Source organism: Triturus cristatus, chromosome 9, assembly GCF_964204655.1.
Source record: "Triturus cristatus chromosome 9, aTriCri1.1, whole genome shotgun sequence".
Taxonomy (NCBI): domain Eukaryota; kingdom Metazoa; phylum Chordata; class Amphibia; order Caudata; family Salamandridae; genus Triturus; species Triturus cristatus.
The window spans coordinates 42,430,112-42,449,520 of NC_140592.1; the positions used below are offsets into that span (position 1 = coordinate 42,430,112).

The following is a 19,409-nucleotide window of genomic DNA, read 5'->3' on the forward strand; positions in this document are numbered from 1 at the left end:
TTTTACCAAGTTAAAAAATACAATTTTAAAATAACAAGGTCAACGAGACAAGCTTCAAGGGGTACACATAGAATTACGAGCATGCACTGCAGCTTTCAAAAAAGAACCTACAAGGAAGATTAGTTGTTCCTCTTCCAAAATGATAATTTTCCTGTAGGCTGCCTCGTAATCAATCGAAGGTATGGCCTTAAAAAACATGGGATCAAGAACCATTTGGTGTATTTTGCATTAAAATTACAAAATGATGTTTTAAAAAATGCAACATTGATTGATTACATTGATCGTTGCAGGGGCTTAGCAAGTGATCTAGATTAGAGTTGTAGCCCAGAGGAAAGCAGAGCGAAAATTTAATTGTGCCCGCCCTTAATCAATAAAGCAAACTCCTCTCCCAACGGTTAATAGGTTTTAAAAGGTAACTTGAGGGTAAATGGGAGGTATTCTCAATCAGCACATATTTAGCGACAGAGGATTTCTGTGTCTCTGTTTCATATCTGGCTTTACTATAAAGTGCATATACTGCCTTCTGTAGGTTTTTTTTGCTTATGCTTTCGGAATCAGTGGCGTTTCAAAATAAGTGCCCAAGAAGCACACTGTTCAAGCCCATCCTAACAGCGGCGAGCCAGGGTATTTCCCTTCCCTTGTCACAGTTATGGCAGTCTGTTATTATTTCCCTGGTTAGGTGAGCTGCTGGATTCTTCCAGACTGCAAGCCAAAATGTAGCAGGGCAAGCCTTAATGTAATCTTCAATATAAGGCAGGTTGAGTTCGCTATGGTAAGCGTACAGTGATGAGGAGATGGGGGCACCAGGAGTCTACGACAAAATCTGTTTTCCTCCCCCTGGATACTATCACACTTGCTATAACCCCAGACTTCTGCACCATAAGTGGCAGCGGGGGTGCATTGTAACCTGAAGATTTTAATAATGGCCAATACTACCTCTGTCTTCCTAGGTTTAGGCAGGCCGAGTATAATATTGGTGGCTTTGGAGAACTTATTCCTACTATACGCCACATGGTCGGCCCACAAGCTGTTCGCTGAAATTACCAGGCCCAAGTACGGAAAAGTGTGAATGCTTTGTAAACTTTCAGAATCTAAAACAATAGTATTAGAGTACTTTTTCGACCCACAAGCCATTAAAAATGATTTGTTAAAATTAGTACGTAGGTCCAAACTAGCCATAAAGTCGGTGAAGCCCCGCACCAAAATTCGTAAAGCATTTGGTGTGCGGTACATTAGGACCGCATCGTCGGCACACAGTAGGGCGGGTAGTGTGTTGCCATTAATACTAGGGACATCATGGGTTAGTGTTACCAGTGACTTATGCAGGTCGTTGATATAAAGAATAAAAAGAAGAGGGGCCAGGATACAACCCTGCCTGACCCCTCAGCCAACTTTGATGTCTTTTGATACCTCTCCGTCCTTACTGATCTGCACCCGAGCGTTCAGGTCCTTGTGCAGATAAGCCAAAAAGTGTACTAGAGCCTCGTCCAGACCGTATTTTAAAAGAATGGACCACAGCCAGGACCTATTGACAGAGTCATAGGCCAAGGTAAGATCCAAAAAAGCCAAATAGATGGAGTTTTTTTTTTTAGCTATTGTGTATTTACCAATGATCAAGTTGAGGTTTAGACACTGTTCAACAGTGCCAGTTTTACTTCTAAACCCCAGCTGACAGGGATGTAAAATACGATCTTCCTCAGCCCATGTCCTAATGTTTTTGTACAGAATCCTCCCCAAAATTCTCAGCGTGTTGTCGATCAGGGAGATTGGTCTGTAACAACTTGGGTTGGAGCGATCGCCCTTTTTAAAAAATTGGCACAATAATACTATTGGACCATGTTTTTGGTAATATAGAAAAATTTACGTTATTAAAAACATTCAATCGTAATTAGCTACAGTTCCATTCTTGTGCAGGAAAAGGGGATTGCAGGGACAATATATAAGTGGGTAGTGGATCAGATGTATGCGTTTTGTTTAAAGCAAGGCTGATGCATCATGGTGTTTGCTATGATTGGTTCGGGAAACAAGCAGACTTGGGGAGTATGGCTCGGAAAGTAGCTAAGTTTCTGTGACCAAGAAGGGCAAGGAAGAAGCTGCGGCTTCAAAACTGAAGTCGGAGAGCCAGCTATTTCAAAATGAAACCGGTTTACCTTCAGAATTTGATGGATTAGACGAGAGCTCTTATACAGTTGCCTACACCTACCTTCTGCCTGATGATCATTATTTCACCAGATTTATTAAGAAACCTTGCAAATGTATCACAGTTCAATGTTGGAGTTTAGCAACTGCTCATTTAACCATGGGCACATTCCTGAGGTTACGCACTCGTTAACAAATTAAAGGAAAAAATGTTTAAAAGTTTGTGACGGTTCAGACTTCTCCCACCAAAATGAACATCTCTTGAATATTAAAACTATTATCTAAACTGTTACAGAAACCTACAGGTTCACAGCTGCAGAGCTTTGCTGAACCTAACAAAATGTTAGGTGAGATATCACCCTCACTTGGGACAAAAACTGCCTTGTTGGACATCCAAAACACTATCCTGAATATTATTGTCAAAGGCAAACCTTCCGTGTTTAATCTGTCAGCAGCATTTGATACTTTAAATGATAAACACTACTGTGCAAGGTAAGCAGCCTGTTTGGCATGTCAGATGGGTACATGGTTGGAGCCTTTCCTTAGTGAATACAAATCCATCTTCCACACAGAGTGGTCCAGTCAGAACTAGTACCTTCATTCCCTTAAGAAAATAAAACACTTAATGCCATTGGACCTAAAAAATAGCTGCCCATGCCTCCATCGTCTCTAAAAGAGCTTGTGGAATGCCATCTGAACTGTTCTTCTCTGGCTCTCATCAGAGCAGTCCTGCACCATAGCCAGAATAACCGCAGTGAAGCACAAATAAGACAACATGCTGATCCTGTGGGAGCTTTCTTGGCTGCCGTTCAAAACTGTAATTCAATATAAGTTGCTTGACATATAAAGCACTTCACCTGAACAAAAAACAGGTTACTTTGCCAACCAACTTCCCTTAGCTGGAAGAGTAGAATCTTCAAGAATAAAACCACACTACAACTTGAATCCACAAATTCAAAATCACTGGCCTTAACACAATCCTTCGCTGGTGCAACAACCATAACCATTTTGTGGAACTTCCAAACTACAGAACTAAGGACCCAACCTACCACCTTGACCTTTAAAAGGGATTTAAAGGCTAACTTGTTCAAACTACATTTGAGCTGAGCCCACGTCATGGTATCCTAGACTGATCATATCGCTCGACTCCAATTATTTCTCCCATCGCTTGATCTGCTCTCCTCCTGGCCTCTACATACCCGATCAGCTCTTTTCTTAGCAGCTTAACTGTGATCTGCGCATCTTAAGTTGATTATACCTGGTTGTTCTTATGTTAGCGCAATAAATACGGTTTCAATATAGCCAGGATAAAGCACCTAAAATAAGTAAAAACAAATTCTAATAGTTTAGCCTTGGATTTTAATTTCTAACGTAATGCACAGAGAAAAACTAGATTTCTCCTTTCTGAAATTGACTGGGCCACTGTAGTTAGGGATACAATCAATTCAAAATTAATATCCCAAGCCAACACATCAAACATACAAGCTGTACAGAACGTTCAGTGTGATCACGTTTCTGAGGCGGTGACCAAAATGTAAGGGTAGAGCGTGGCTTTCAGTGTAAAACTTGGATCATTTGTGTCTGGACACGAAGGAATGCCCCTAGGTATCAGGCAGAGAAATGTGTACCTTCAATTTCAAGACGGTTCCCAAGATAAGTAAATAAAAAAAATACTGTTCCACCAAACTGTCTAACTAAAAATGCGTTGTTCCCATCAATTGATTTCCCAGCTATAAATATCCATTTTATGAGGCACCGATGAACGTATGTCATTAAGGAAGCAGTTAAAACATGCTACCGTGGCTTTCTCCAAGAGCTTTGTTGCCATTTTGTTTCTTATTAGGTGCTATATAAATATTTTGCAATATGATGTGTGAAGCAACGGGATGCTCTTGTGTTCAAGCATAGTAGTCAGACCCAAGGATCAATAAAGCTTTAACGGGTAAGGGCATGCTGCGGGGTCTAAAACAGTGATAGTCCCTTGAGATATTAGCATGAGTTGAGCTGGGGAAGCAGTTGAGCAATATTAAAGGAGGGTAGTTTCAATTCTACTGCGGGGACTGGCCAGTCCCGTCGGGATCTGATCTGGGAATAGCGACGGGCAGAATGAGCTGAACTGGGAAACGGAGCTAGGTCAGCTGGGGAATAGCGCCAAGTAAGCGTTGTATGAGCAAGGCAGTGTGCATCTAGAAGTAGAGGTGTAGGCCTGGTAGTGAATCCTGAAATGGTGAGTAGAAACAGCAGTATGGCAAGGCACTCTGCCCCATGCTGGTAAGTAAACCGGCCAGAGCATGATGAATTTGCGGGGAGAGCAGAGCAACATAATGGAGCAGAGCTGGTAAGAACTGGTTATACCTGTGCTTGGCAACACCTCTGCAATATTAGCTCGGATGGGGAAGAGCTGGGCAGTACACATTGAGTAGAGCTGGTATTACCTGAGCTGAGGGGGGATAGCTCTAAGAACTTATCTCAGATAAGGGTAGAGGTGGGCAGTATTCATTGGAAAGTGGAACGTAAGCTGTGCGATATGCACTATTATTAGGTGAGCTAGGGAGGAAGCTGGGATGTCGGAGAGCCGGGGAGATTTAGGCAGTTGGCAGAGTTGCACGCAATACTGTGGTGCACAGTTGACGATGAGGGTAGGAGTAGAGCTATGAGAGGTAGAGTTGTGCAGCATGCCCTGAGAAGTACAGTTTATGAGCCGGGCTGGTGGGCAGAGCAGGAGTGTGATCTGAGATGGGGGGGGGGGGGCAAATGGAGATGGGCAGTATGAGACGACATGTAATAGAAAGGACACACAGAGAGATGGGTGGAGCTGGGCAGTATGAGCGAGATGGGTCAGAACTGATAACTCACTTTTCTATGCAGCTATAAATAACGCATTTGACATTTGTAGGCGCTGTAAATAATTCAGGTTCCTAGGACGCTCTATACGGTAGTAGGGTATTGTAGTATGATTTGTAAAATAATTAAAACTGGTGGCGGGGTACTTTAACGATCTATCCCCTCCCCGAATGAGGTCAGGCAACATGGGGTGAGGGTCCTGCCCCCGGCTGTCACACTGCCATAGGGGGCACACCTAGACCCTGCCACTGGACGAGGGGGGTCCTGCTCCTGTCATCGCCCACGGCCGCATATACAGGCCCCGTTCCCCTCCCGTCCATCCCCGCCCGTGCGCTCCTGCGCCCCGGCATCCTCTCACCTGTCCCCCGGGGCAAGAGCCGAGAGTCCGGCAGGGCAGGCTGAGGGAAACAACTTCTCTTGGAAACACAGACTGCGCACCGGAAGCGCTCAGCACTCCGAATTACGTCACTTCCTCTCGTGCAGCCGGTACAGGTGGTGGGGGAGGGGGGCAGGAATAGATGTGGAAAAGAGACTAAAACACAAAAGAAAGACGAAGTCTAAATCGACGATTGAAAGAAAGACCAACCAACTAAACACAGCAGCGAAGAGCCTGCTAAACATGGAAGAAAGACTACGTAGAAAGACAGACTAACCAGACAAACACAGCAGGGAAGAGCCTGTTAAACACGTTAAACACGAAAGAAAGACTAGGTAGAAGACAGACTAACCAGGCAAACACAGCAGGGAAGAGCCTGTTAAACATGAAAGAAAGACTTCAGTGAAGACAGCATAATAGCCAGGTAAACACAGCAGCAAAGAGCTGCTAATGAAAAATGTCCTAGTTATCCTGAAGGAACGTTTCAATTCTATTATGGACGTGGAGGCAAGGATCATGCATTACTTTCTTCACTCTTTTATTAACAGCATGTTAAAAAATCAAGTAAAAAAACACATTAATGAACTACAACTCTCATGAACACTAGATGTAAGCATGGCCACCAACAGTCCAATCACATAACAGTCCAATAGTCCATATAATAAAGGCAGTGTTGTAGTCCTTCCTCCTCGTCACTGAAGGAAGTTAAGCCGGCTGGATCTTATTCCGTTTTAGACTCCGGACCTAAGAAGATATAGGTAAAATGTTAAAGACTCCCTCTTAAACGGTTCTTACCACTGTATCCAACATTCAGGAAACAAAGAATTTAACACCAAGAATATAATTGGACCTGGAATAAATATCAACTGCATTCAGGGAATAGCCTAATCTCACATAGCTATTGATGTATCATATAGGGACCTATTGTCTAACAAATAATATCAATAACACCTTCCCAATCATAACAATGAACCATAGTAGATACATAAAATCAGTACTTTTCTGACAGACACATGATCCCGTCCTGTTAGCCATAGAATCCATGAATGTTATAACATAAGTGCTCCTAGGGAGGGAGGCATAGGTGGAGTATGCCAGGGGGATAATTCTAGCGTCCGCATCCTTAACAGTATTGAAACTTTCCTTCATGTTAACTAGAAAATTTGTAATTCTATGTCAGGACCGGAGGCGAGGATTATGCATTTTTTAAAGCTTACTTACCAATAGAGCGGCTGCGTCATGGATTGGTTTGAAATCAAACTTTTTGCAAGTGGAATTAGATGACCAATCCACTGCATTCATAATATCCTCCAATCTGCCCCCTACCTGGACAGCCTTGGAAGCCATAGCCCCTCTAGTTGAATGTGCCCAAAACTCACTAGTATTCGATGCCAGCCTCTGCCATGATCCATCTCACCCACCTGGCAATGGTCGGGGATGACACGGCCTTGAAGGTTTTCTTAGTGGCAATTAGGAGTTGCCCTTCCCCTGGAGGCCATGCCTCTAATGTCATATCCTTTTAGGCCTTCAGGCATCTGACCACTCACAACTTAGGAGACTTGGGAAAAGCTGGATAGGATATCGACCTGGTACTCGTCTTCGTTCTCCTTGAGATGTTGACTGTGACCCTCTCAGGGGTGAAAATTCTAGCAGATAGGTCTAAGGCCCTCACATCTGAAGATCTCTTGCAGGAGATGAGGCAGAGCAGCATAGCTAACTTCGGTGATATTTCCTTCCTGGACAGGTACTGATTGTCCTGCCAAGAAGACAACAGGCATAGGACTAGGTGACATCCCAAAGACCCAGTTAGCGAGGTTCGGGGGACAAGAAATCCTGATGCCTTTGAGTAGCTTACTCACCCAGGGGTGCTCCCCCACTGGAACATTATTCACCCGTGTATGACCCGCTGAAATAGCTGATCTGAAGGAGTTCCGCAAGAAGTTCACTATATCTGTAACGTTGGGGCCCACAGGATCCATGTGTCTCTCCACACACCAACGTACCCATCTCCTCCAAGCCGATCTGTACCTTTTGATGGTCCTTGGGGCCCAGGCCTGCTGGATAAGGAATTCAGCCCCCTGCAAAAGTCTGATGTCCTGCCAGCGTTGCCTGAAATCCTCCATGCCATGAGGTGGAGATGGCCCTGGAGAACCTGAGGATGTGGTTGGCCTAGAGGGTCCACCAGGATCGCTTCGTACGATGGAAGTCGTACTGGGGCGGCCGAAGCCAGCTCCAGGAGAGAGGGGAATCATGCCTGTGATTGCCAGATCCGAGTGACCAGGATGATTGCGGCCCTCTGGCACTAAGGCCTGTGCTGCCACCCGCTGGATAAATAGGAATGGAGGGAAGGCATAGGCCAGATCCATTGACCAATCCTGAAGGAAGGCGTCTACTGATTCCGCCCCTGGGTCCGGTCTCCAGCTGAAGTATTGGGGCAGATGAGCATTCTATCTGGAAGCAAACAAGTCCACTTGGCAAGGTCCCCAAAGCGTCGTCAGTGCTCAGAACATTTTTGGATCGAGTCTCCAATCTCTGGCGTCTCTGAAGTGCCTGGAGTTCCAGTCTGCTATGGAGTTCTGCGCTCTGGGCAGGTATTCGTCTGTCATAGAAATCTGATGGTGGAGGTAGTGCCAGAAGTCTTTGGCCAGCTCCGCTAGGTCTCTGGATCGGGTGCCACCCAGTCGGTTGACATACTTCACTGCTGTCATGTTGTCCATCCGTAGAAGCACACAGCATGAAACTCTGTCCCTCGTAAGGGATCAAATGGCAAACAATCCCGCCAGTAGTTCTAGGCAGTTGATATGGAAAGCCAGCTCCTCATCTGTCCATCTGCCTCTCATGGAGATCTGGTGCCCCAACCCAGGTGACTGGCATTCGATTCTATCACCACGTCCAGTGGTGAGCCAAAGATCGCCCATCCGTTCCATGCTTCCATATTGTCTATCCACCACTGAAGCTCCGTCCTGGCTTCCTGTGTCAGAGCTACTAGCTCGGAGTAAATGAGTCCCCTCCGGAGGTGGGATGCCTTCTGACTCTGCAGTGTTCTGTAATGCAGCGGTCCCAGAAAGATTGCCTGTATCGAGGATGATAACAAACCAACAACCCTGGCCAACTGACATTGAGAGATTCTGTCCAGTCTGAGAACCTTCCTCAGTTCCTTCTTGATCTTGGAGATTTTCTGCTCTGGTCGATTCAGAGTTGCTGCCCTGGAATCAATCCGAAAGACCAAGTATAGCATGCTCTGCTGCGGGACCAGGTACGATTTCTGCTGGTTGATGGTGAACCCTAACCTCTGGAGCAGAGCTATGGTGGTATTCAGATGCATGATCAGTCGGGCTCGGGACTGATCCATCAACAGGATGTCGTCCAAGCAGATAATCAGCCTGATGCCCAGGGTTCATAGGTGCTACACCACTGGCTTGATGAGCTTGGTAAAGCACCAGGGTGCTGATGACAGGCCAAACGGGAGGGTCCGGAAGGAACTCAAAGACCTGCCCCCTCCACTCGAATTGGAGGAACCTGCAGTTGGGGGGTAATGGGGACCGACAGGTATGCATCCTTGAGGTCGAGACGTGCCAACCAGTCGCCCTGTAGTAATAGATCCCGGAAGAGATGAATCCCCTCCATCTTGAAGTGGCGGTAAACTAGCCACTCGTTGAAGAACCCGAGATCGATGACGGGGTGAAAGCCCTTGTCCTTTTTTTCCACTAAAAAGAGGTTGCTTAAGAACCCCCTGGGATGCAGCTCTGAGAGGCAAATTGCCCCTTTTGTCAGAAGGTCCTGGACCTCCAGATCTATAAGGGATTTGTCCTGAGAATAAAAGACCAGTAGACAGGGTTTGACTGCTTGTACCGGGGTTCTGTAGAATTCTATGTGGTATCCCCTTACAGTCTCCAGAACCCAAGGGTCTGAGGAGATCCCTTCCCACTTGTGAGAAAACATGCTTATTCTCCCACCCAAACGAAGAGGTGTTAATAGACTGGTGCTTACCACTGCATTGGTTGGAGTTGTTGTGGGCCCCTCCGCGGCCACGTGTTCCTGCCTTTTACGCCACGGGAGGGGTAGAAGGTTACTTGCAGGCCGTCCTGCCAGCCAATTTTTTCACCTTGCCTGGGTTCTGTTAGGGCCTTGATAAGATTGGCGGCAGGAAGAGTGACCCCTGCCTCTCCCGGCCCCACCAAAAACCTTTCCAGAAAAGATTTTCTTCATCGATGCCTGGGCCTTGTCAAGAGTTGAGAACGTTGATACAAACTTCCCTTGCTCCTTGACAAAGGGGTCGCCAAAGGGGGAGACCTGGGCTACGGGACTTGCCTCTGAGGAAGAGAGCTCCCCCAACTTAGGGTCTATCTTAAGAAGGAGGGAGTGATGACATTCCCCGGAGAGGGCACAGTAGGCGTTGCCCAAAAGGCATACCGCCCTCTGCGCCCACCCCACCACGTCACCCGTGGGTAGGGGATTACCTGACCTGACTCCGTGGACCGGTCTGCAAGCTCTATGATTTTAGTTAACTGTCCCATCACATCCAGCAGCTTGTCCTGGCAGGCCCTCCATGATCTTTTGATCTCCTTCTTGGGGTCCCTCATATAATTTCTGAAGAAGGTGCACAGCTTAGGGTCTATCTCAGGGGTAGCTGTGACCTTGTCGGACAGTGATGGTCGGGGGCATTCTGACCTGAGGCAGGCCCTCACCTCTTCGCTTAGCAGCTGTCTAATCTTGTGGCCTACATACTCATTCACCTTTCTGTCAGGGACCCACTCCGCAGAAGGCGGCCTAAAAATATCCTCAGGGTCAAACATGTCGGAAGGGGCACGTCCCCATCACAAGGATCGGAATTGGATGATTGCGGGTGCCAAAACCTCCCCGAATGTTGGGTCTCGTCAGAGAAACTCTCTTCTTCCTCAAAATCACCCTCCCCATGTTCAGGAACACCTCTTTGGGGGTCAAAATCTGCGGCGACCTCGTCGCTGGTAACCCCGGGTATGTCCTCCCCAGGGTAGGGTTCCTCTTTGAGCGTTTGCGCACTCTTGTGAAAGACTCCAGCTAGCCGGCTAAAGCCTTCAAGGTGCACCGCGTTATGCTTATTAGCCTTACGTGGGTGAATCTGGGTCACCCCACTAGGCCCAGCCCTCCTGTCACCCAGTATTCCCGTTCCCCTGAAGACCTGGGAAGACAGTTTATCAACACTCTCCTGCAGGGGGGCCAGCACCGAGGAAATGGCCCTTGAAAGGAGTTTTCCCACCCCTGCAGGAAGGCGCTGTTGGGGGGCCCCTTCCTACTCAGAGGAATGAGAGGGAATATAATCGTGGTCCCGCTGGAACTGCATCTTATAGGAGGGCAGGAGCACTTGATAAAAGGTCGCCCTTTTATAACTATGGGCAGCCCCCTCGCCGATGCTCCAGGTTCCTGTTCAGAATTGCTCAAGAAAAATAAAATCCCTATGCTGCCGGTAGCAGGAAACGAGGGAAATTAAAATATGTAAAAAATGTAAATGGGCTATGCCCTTAGCGGGTGGCCGCTCAATTTCCCCAAGCGCGACACGACCACAGGAGTGCAGCAAGCTGCTCTGTGGAGCATCAGAAGCAGGTTAGAAGCGCAAAAGAGTCCACCTAGCACACTCGCGTGGGAGCAAGAAACTGACGCGCCTGGGCCAAAGAGCCTGCCGCGCAATTGTGAAGCAGGGAAGCCGGTAGAAATGAAGTGATAGCAGAGCGTTGCCACAATAAACAAGAGTAGCTCAAAATCAACACGCAAACGCCACATTAGCCCTAACTGTAACCCCCTTAGTCAGGAAGAAGGAATGAAGGGAATTAACTGAGGAGGCAGCAGTGAAGAAAGAGGAAGGACTACAACACCCCCTTTATTATATGGACTATTGGACTGTTATGTGATTGGACTGTTGGTGGTCATGGTTACTCTTAGTGTTTATGGGAGTTGTAGTTCATTGACATGTTTTTTTACTTTATCTTTGAATGTGCTGTTAATAAAGAGTGAAGAAAGTCATGCATAATCCATGCCTCTGGTCCTGACATAGAATTGAAAAAAAAGGAAAGTTTTAATTCTTTTAAGGTCGCGGAGGCGAGGATTATGTATGCATCACGACCTTCACTTTTTATGAACAGCAAGTTCAAAGATAAAGTAAAAAACACTGTACATAACTACAACTCCCATGAACCACAGGGAGTAACCATGGCCACCAATAGTCCAATCAAGTAACAGTGTAATAGTCTATATATTCCAAATCACGCTGCAGTCCTTCCTCTGCTTCGCTGGAGGAAGTTAAGCACGCTGGACATCATTCGGTCTTTGACTCTGAACCTAAGAGGATATGTAAAGAACGTTAATAACTTCCCTCATAACGTCTACCATTGAAGGCAAACAGTTCAAAAAGAAAGAAAGCAAGTACTATGAGGATAGTAAACAATATGACAATCATTATAAGACTGGTACATTAGGTGCTGCAATACCACCATTAAATACTAACTTGCACCACATGTTTGTCCATCAAGAAAAAAACCAATGTTCATCGAAACAACAATACATAACCATATACGGTTATTGAGCAGAATCCAAAGTACTTCCCTGTTAATCACCAAACCCTGTTCTCTAACCTTCAGAACCAAAGAAGAGATAACCTCATAAGTCCCCCAGGGAGGGAGGCATAGAGATAGCATGCCAGGGGGGCATAATTCTCACCTCAGCGTCCTTAATAACTCTGGGCGTAGTGGCCGTAGTGGGGCTACGTGGAGCAGCGCGTAGTGTGGCAAAATCTATGCACACTCGTGCGCTCCGCGTGGCCCCACTACGTGCCACCCGCCGCATTTTAAAATGAGGGCAGGCGGGCAGCTCTGCTTCGCTGCGGCGTGTGCGTAGCACTGCATGCTACGGCTACTTCGTAAACGGCGAAGCAGGCAGCGCTACGTGCACTCCGTGGGCGAAGCGGAGCACGACGCCCAGGGTTAGTCCTTAATAGAATTGAAATTGTATTTTATGATAACTAGGAAATTTTTCATTCTATGTAAGGACCCGAGGCAAGGATTATGCATTTTTAAAGCTTACTTACCAACAGTGTGGCTGCGTCATAGATTGGTTTAAAATAGAACCTTTGAAAGTGGAATCAGTGGATCAATCTGCCGCATTCATGATATCTTCCAGTCTACCACCTACCTGGGAAGCCTTGAAAACAATAGCCCCCCTAGTCAAATGAGCCCCAAACTCACTGGTATCGATGCCAGCCTCTGCCATGACCCATCTCACCCATCAGGCAATGGTCGGGGCGACACAGCCTTAAAGGGTTTTTCAATGGCAATCAACAGCTGTCGTGCCCCTGGAGGTTGAACCTCCAATGTCATGTCTTCGTAGGCCCTCAGGCACCTGACCACACACAACCTAGGAGCCTCTGGTGAAGCTAGATAGGATACCGACCTGGTACTCAGCTTTGTTCTCCTTGAGATGTTGAATGTAGCCCCTTCTGGGGTAAAGATTCTAGCAGACAGGTCTAATGCCCGCACATCCGAAGCTCTCTTGCAAGAGATGAGGCAGAGAAACATTGCAAGTTTCCCTGAGATCCCCTTCCTAGAAAAGTATTGGTTGTCCTGCCAGGATGTCAACAAGTGCAGAACCAAGTTGACGTCCCAAAGACACGTGTAGCACGGTTCCGAGAGATGACAAACTCTGATACCCTTGAGGAGTTTACTTACCCAAGGATGTTCCCCTACCTGAACATTATTCACCGGTGCATGTCCCGCTGACATAGCTGACCTGAAGGAGTTAATGGTACAATATGCCAATCCTTCCTGGAAAAGCTCCGCTAAGAAGTTCACTATGTAGGTAACACTGGTGCCTATGAGATCCAAATGTCTCCCAAGACACCAACGTACCCATCTCTTCCAAGCCGAGCTATACCTCTTGGTGGTCCCTGGAGCCCACGTCTGCTGGATAAGGAATTCAGCCCCCTGTGAAAGTCTGTTGTCTTGCCAACATTGCCTGAAATCCTCCATGCCATGAGATGTAGATGGTCCTGGAGAACCAGGGGATGTGGATAGACTAGTGGATCCAACAGGATCTCGGCAGACGATGGTAGTTGTATCGGGGTAGCCCAGGCAAGCTCCAGGAGAGAAGGGAACCATGCTTATAATCGCCATATCGGAGTGACCAGAAACAGCGAGGCCCTCTGGTACCTGACTGGCACTGCCACTCGCTAGATGCAGACAAAGGGAGGGAAAGCATAGGCCTGTTCCGTCAACCATTCTTGGAGGAAAGCATCTACTGGCTCCGCCCCCGGTTTCGGTCTCCAGCTGAAGTAGCAGGGAAGGTGAGTGTTCCATCGGGAGGCGAACAGATCCACTTGGCATGGACCCCAAAGTGCCATCAACACCTGAAATACGTTTGGGTCGAGTCTCCAGTCTCTGGCCTGAAGTGTAGGAACTGGGGTCACCAGTCCCCCAGGGGGTAGCTTGGTGCGAGCAGGTAGGCACCCGAAAGCTTAAGTGTAAAGTGACCATACAGCACACACATCCACTGAGACAGGAAACGCACGCAATGACTGACACCACACCAGTGAGTTTGAGTACAAATCAAATAGCTTTTATCTAGGTCAGAGTCAGGGTAATCAACAATCCCGGTATTCCTCAAAGCATTTCATTAGAAATAAACCTGGCCTTTCATTAGAGCATTTCACTAGAGCACTAAACATGGCATTCAATTAGAGCGCTAAACATGGCGTTCAATGAGAGCGCTAAACATGGCATTCAATGAGAGCGCTGAACATCGCATTCAATGAGAGCGCTAAACATGGCATTCAATGAGAGCGCTGAACATCGCATTCAATGAGAGCGCTAAACATGGCATTCAATGAGAGCGCTAAACATGGCATTCAATTAGAGCGCTAAACATGGCATTCAATGAGAACGCTAAACATGGCATTCAATGAGAGCGCTGAACATGGCATTCAATGAGAGCGCTAAACATGGCATTCAATGAGAGCGTTAAACATGGCATTGAATGAGAGCGCTAAACATGGCATTCAATGAGAGAAATAAAGCCATCTGGCAGGCAGGGGTGAACATTTCCTTCAATCTGAGTAGCGTTGGTAATATCCTTGGGCCCAACGATAACCTGCACGTCAGGTCATGGATCAGACCTTCATAAGGCAGGGATTAGTAGGGCCTTGGACTGGTTTACTCTCCTTACTGGGGCAAGTGGGGCCAACAGGGCCCAACGATAGCCTGCCCGGGGGAGGGGCGAGCTCAGGGCCTCTCTCCGGCCTTCCGCCCTCCTCCCCGGGGGTTACCTGAATCTTCGGCCTCCTCAGGGCCCTTGCGGTGGATGTCAGGCCAGGAGGGGGCTCGCTCTCCTTTGAGCCCCTCCCTCCAGCTGGGAGCGCGTTCCGGCGGTATCCGGGATATGCGGGGGCTGCGCGGGGGCTCCCGGCGGGTCCAGATGCAGGCCGGGAAGCCCAGCGGTGGTGGGGAGCCGGTTCCGGGCCCTCCGCTGATCCCTGGGCCCCAGGAACCACTCCCCGCAGGTCCCGAGGAAGGCGTGGTCTACGGGGCGCAGCTAGGTAAACCAATGGGCTCGTGGCGGGGGCGGAGTCTGGAGGAACTCCCCCATCACGTGATCTCAGTTGCCGGCCTCCAGGCCTAGTGCGGCCCACACTGGATTCCGGCGGCCCTCCAGGAAGGAGAGGGCCGCCACAAAGGTCGCGCCGCGACGGGCCCACCACGGAACAGTCGTCCCCGGACACGCTGGCAATGGTGGGGCCCCGAACTCCTCAGCAGGCCCCGCGGACGTCAGCAGCGTTCTGGCCCCTCAGCGCCGGGCCGCGGCGGTGAGTGTTACTTAGGCGCCCCGGCAGGGGTGGGGGACTTCAAGGCCCGGGCCGCAGTTTGGGGGCAAGTTCATTGGTGCCCAGCGCTCCCCTAAGCCCAGCGGGGGAGCGCAGCAGCTCAGGGCAGTGCAGGCTGGAGTGGGGCAGGCCATGTGACAGTGGCAGTTCAGTGAAGGGGGTCCCAGGTGGAGTCAGGGAGCGCAGGGGTGACACAGCGCTAATACCTGGTTGATCCCCCAGCAGTCCTGAGGTAACTTTAGGAGATTCTTTCGGCGCTTGCTGGTTCCTGCGCCCTTAGTAGTTGGTTTCTTGAGCGAGGGGGGGGTTGTCTGAGTTGGTGGCTGTGGGTAGGTCAGTCAGTCTCTGCAGGTCGTCCCTGGGTTCCCCTCCCGCCGGGCCAGATCAGTGGGCTAGTCCAGTGTTCCTCACGCAGCTTGGAAGGCAGCACCTAAGCCCTGTCACTCCCAGTGGTATAGGTCCCTGACTAGGCCCTACCGCCTAAGTCTTCTGCGTAGGTTCCCCCAAGTCAGCGTCGCCCCAACTGACTAAAAAGTTTCCCTCCTTTCCTTAAGTATGCCCAGGTCAGGTGACCACTCTCTAAGGCGGCAAAAGCAGACCCCGCCCTTATTCTAGAAGGTTCCAGGAGCTTCCCTAGTCTAACTAGGGCAGAAAAAGGCGGGCTGGTGTGGTAACAATGTTTAGGGTCCCAGCCAGCTCCTGGCAACCAGGGTGCTACTGACAAGACCACTCCGCAGTAGCAGGGTCCTGTGGCAGCCATGTTGGGAGAAGAGAGCACCTGCACCTTAGCATTGATTAGCAATGGGAAGGCGCTCGGAGACCTAAGGCCAACTAAAAAGAGGGTGGAAAAAATGAGGCAAGGGCAAAAACACAGGGAAAGACCACCCTAGGGCTGACAGGTCTAACACTGAGGTACCTGGAGTTCCAGTCCGCTACAGAGTTCAGCACCCCCGGAAGATATTCCGCTCTTACTGAAATCTGTAGCTGGAGGCAGTAATGCCAGAAGTCCTTGGCTAGTTCCGCCAGGGCTCAAGAGAGCGAGAGCGGGTGCCACCCAGCCTGTTGATATATTGCACCACTGTTGTGTTGTCCATCCTCAGGAGCACACAGCACGATACCCTGTCCCTCGTAAGGGAGCGAATTGCAAACGATCCCGCCAGTAGTTTGAGACAATTCATGTGGAGAGACAGTTCCTCCTATGCCCATCTGCCTCCCATTGAAGTCGATCCACATCTGGCTCCCCAACCAAGATGACTGACAGTCGCAGTCTCCCCCCCAAACGAAGACGTGATAACAGAATGGGGCTTACCATTGTATCCGTTGTTGCTGTGGAACCCTCCCCTGGCTCGGTTGTTCTTTCCTCTACTGCCGGCACGGGAGGGGTAGAAGATTCCCTGACGGTCATCCTGCCAGCCGTTGTTCCTTCTCACCTGGGCTCTGTTAGGGCCTTGGTAGGACTGGCGGCCGGAGGAGCAACCCCTGCCTCTTCTGGCCCCTCCAAAAACCTTCACAGGAAAAATCTTTTTCATGGACGCCTGGGCCTTGCCAAGGGCCAAGAACGTTGAGACAAACTTTCTCAACTGCTTGACAAAAGACTCGCCGAAGAGAGTGCCCTGTGCTATAGGACCTGGCTCAGAAGATGAAAGCTCCCCCTGCAGTAGGGGCTGCAGGAAGACACCGTTGGGGGGCATTCCTCCTCAGAGGCAAGTGAGGGCATATAGTCTTGGTCCCGTTGGAACTGCATTAAGAGGGTGGGAGCACTATCACGCCCTGTGAAAGTTAGTAAGGGCCAATCCCCTCGCTGCGGCTCTTAAATACGTAAACAGTACAATAGCGTTTACCACAAAAAACAATCAAGTGGGCTAAGCCCTTCAATTCTTACCACATACGCGGTGTCAAGCGAGGGTAGTGGGGGAAGCAGGCACTGAGCAGAGGAGCCGCTCTGTTCCCCTTAGTGTACGCGACCGCAGGTAACAGGAGACACGCTTGGGCCAAATACCTACCGCGCGAAAACAAAGCGAGACAGTCAGATGCCGCTGTTACAAGAATGCTCGTAAAACAGTCAGAAGCATAGACACAGAAAAACTACATGTCAGCTACAGCACAATAAACCTATAACCCAACTAGTCAGGAAAAGGGTATGAAAGTGACTTAACTGATGAGGTTAGCAGTGAAGAAAAAGGAATGACTACGGCGTGATCTGGAATATATAGACTATCGCACTGTTACTTGATTGGACTATTGGTGGCCATTGTTACTCCCTGTGGTTCATGGGAGTTCGAGTTATGTACAGTGTTTTTTACTTTATCTATGAACGTGCTGTTAATATGCATAATCCTTGCCTCCGGTCCTGACATAGAATATGGAGGAAAGTCCAGGTAGAAGACAGACTAACTAGGCAAACGCACCAGCTATGCCCCTTGGTTCACGCGGAGGGGGAATGTGACTGGACCCAAACCTGCCAAGTGCCACACATCAAGGGTTAGACTAACGCATTTTAGTGCTGGTGTCCGCATCACCGCACTAAAATGAATTAATCATGCATTTATAGCGCCACCGGCCATCCCTAGGGACACTGTGAGGAGGTGCAGCAAGGGCGCTGGCAGTAGGCACGGTATTCAATGGGTGTGTGCTAATACACATTTGATTAACTTTGAGAGTGTGCCCTGGGAGTTGGAAATCATATTAAAATATTTACCCCAGCCAGTGGCACTCAATTAATAAAGCCGAGTGCTTGGCCGCTGCTAATATCAAGGAAGCAGGTGACGTTCTGGCACCGCACCATGCACAGTATGAAAAATTGTTCAGGACAGCCCCATGATGCCAGGGGCCTCATAATAATTATGATGTGTATCTGTTCTAGAAAAAACCCGGCCCGGACGCTGCACGAATGAATGCATAAATCTTTACAGCTGAGGTTGACCCTGTGTCCCTTGCTGGTATGCATGGCTGCCCCTCATGTACTGATATACATAAAATTGCTGTCATCTGGCAATCTCAGACTATAGAACCCTACATGGATCTGTTGTTTATTTTTTCAGCAAGGGGCATCTGCCCTGTGGACCCAGAAGACACCCAATTGATGGACAGAATGCAGAAAAAAATCAAAATATTCACCCCCATTCGAGAGATCTGGGTTAAATCCATCATTCTTTTGCTCACCATGCCACCCCAATTTAGACCTGGCCATATGCAAATCAGTCTTGACCCTGTGCCTCATGGGAACAGTCCAGCCCGAACTGCCAAGCCAGGTCCTCCCTGGACCGGAAACAAGCATCCTAGGAGCGGTTTCGGGGTTTCACCCCTCATCAGCCAGGATAGCATGAATCCAGTGGCACAGTGAGCCCGGGACCCCCGTCTGGTCATACCCAGCGCACTTAGGGCGAGGAAGCAAAAGATACACGATTGATGGACGTAATGCAGAACAAATCAAAACATTCACCCCCAGTCAAGAGATCTGGGTTAAATCCATCATTCTTTTGCTCACCATGCCACCCCAATTTAGACCTGGCCATATGCAAATCAGTCTTGACCCTGTGCCTCATGGGAACAGTCCAGCCCGAACTGCCAAGCCAGGTCCTCCCTGGACCGGAAACAAGCATCCTAGGAGCGGTTTCGGGGTTTCACCCCTCATCAGCCAGGATAGCATGAATCCAGTGGCACAGTGAGCCCGGGACCCCCGTCTGGTCATACCCAGCGCACTTAGGGCGAGGAAGCAAAAGATACACGATTGATGGACGTAATGCAGAACAAATCAAAACATTCACCCCCAGTCAAGAGATCTGGGTTAAATCCATCATTCTTTTGCTCACCATGCCACCCCAGTTTAGACCTGGCCATATGCAAATCAGTCTCAACCCTGTGCCCCACACTGCAACATTATAGTTTGAGGCACACACTGCAGCAGATTAATTTCAGTTTCCTTGTATTTTGACGGCCCTCACCATGATTGCTCCAGGCCGGTGGAACCAGTCTGCATGTCTTGATTGTTTTCTTGTGCTGACACAATCCCTGGCCAGTCAAGCGGTGCAGCATGATGTGCACCACAAGATTTAGCTCTCCCCAGTACTCCTTGGTAGTCCCCCACGCCACCCCATCGAATTTCACCACCAACCTCTTTGAAGCCACCTGGGTTGGGGCTGCCATGCACTGTTTTCCTCTGGTCTGGTTGGTGCCCAGGTGGCAAGGTGAGTGCACCACGACAGC

General features: G+C 49.0%; 2 protein-coding genes across 3 annotated transcripts in view; both read right to left on the reverse strand.

The window, feature by feature from the left end:
* The window catches only part of ARIH2 (ariadne RBR E3 ubiquitin protein ligase 2), a 282,679-nt gene extending 277,201 nt beyond the window's left edge, over positions 1-5,478 (reverse strand). The window contains exon 1 of one of the 2 annotated variants that reach the window (XM_085624353.1): positions 5,342-5,478. The gene's annotated coding sequence lies outside the window, so the exon portion shown is untranslated. The remainder of the gene's footprint in view (positions 1-5,341) is intronic. The other variant, XM_085624352.1, reaches the window with a different exon arrangement.
* A 551-nt stretch (positions 5,479-6,029) lies between these two features.
* LOC146797348 (rab GDP dissociation inhibitor alpha-like) overlaps positions 6,030-19,409 on the reverse strand; it is a 231,822-nt gene continuing 218,442 nt past the window's right edge. The window contains exon 10 of the mRNA XM_085627548.1: positions 6,030-6,103. Within this exon, the coding sequence (XP_085483674.1) occupies positions 6,091-6,103 (13 nt within the window). The 3' untranslated portion in view covers positions 6,030-6,090. The remainder of the gene's footprint in view (positions 6,104-19,409) is intronic.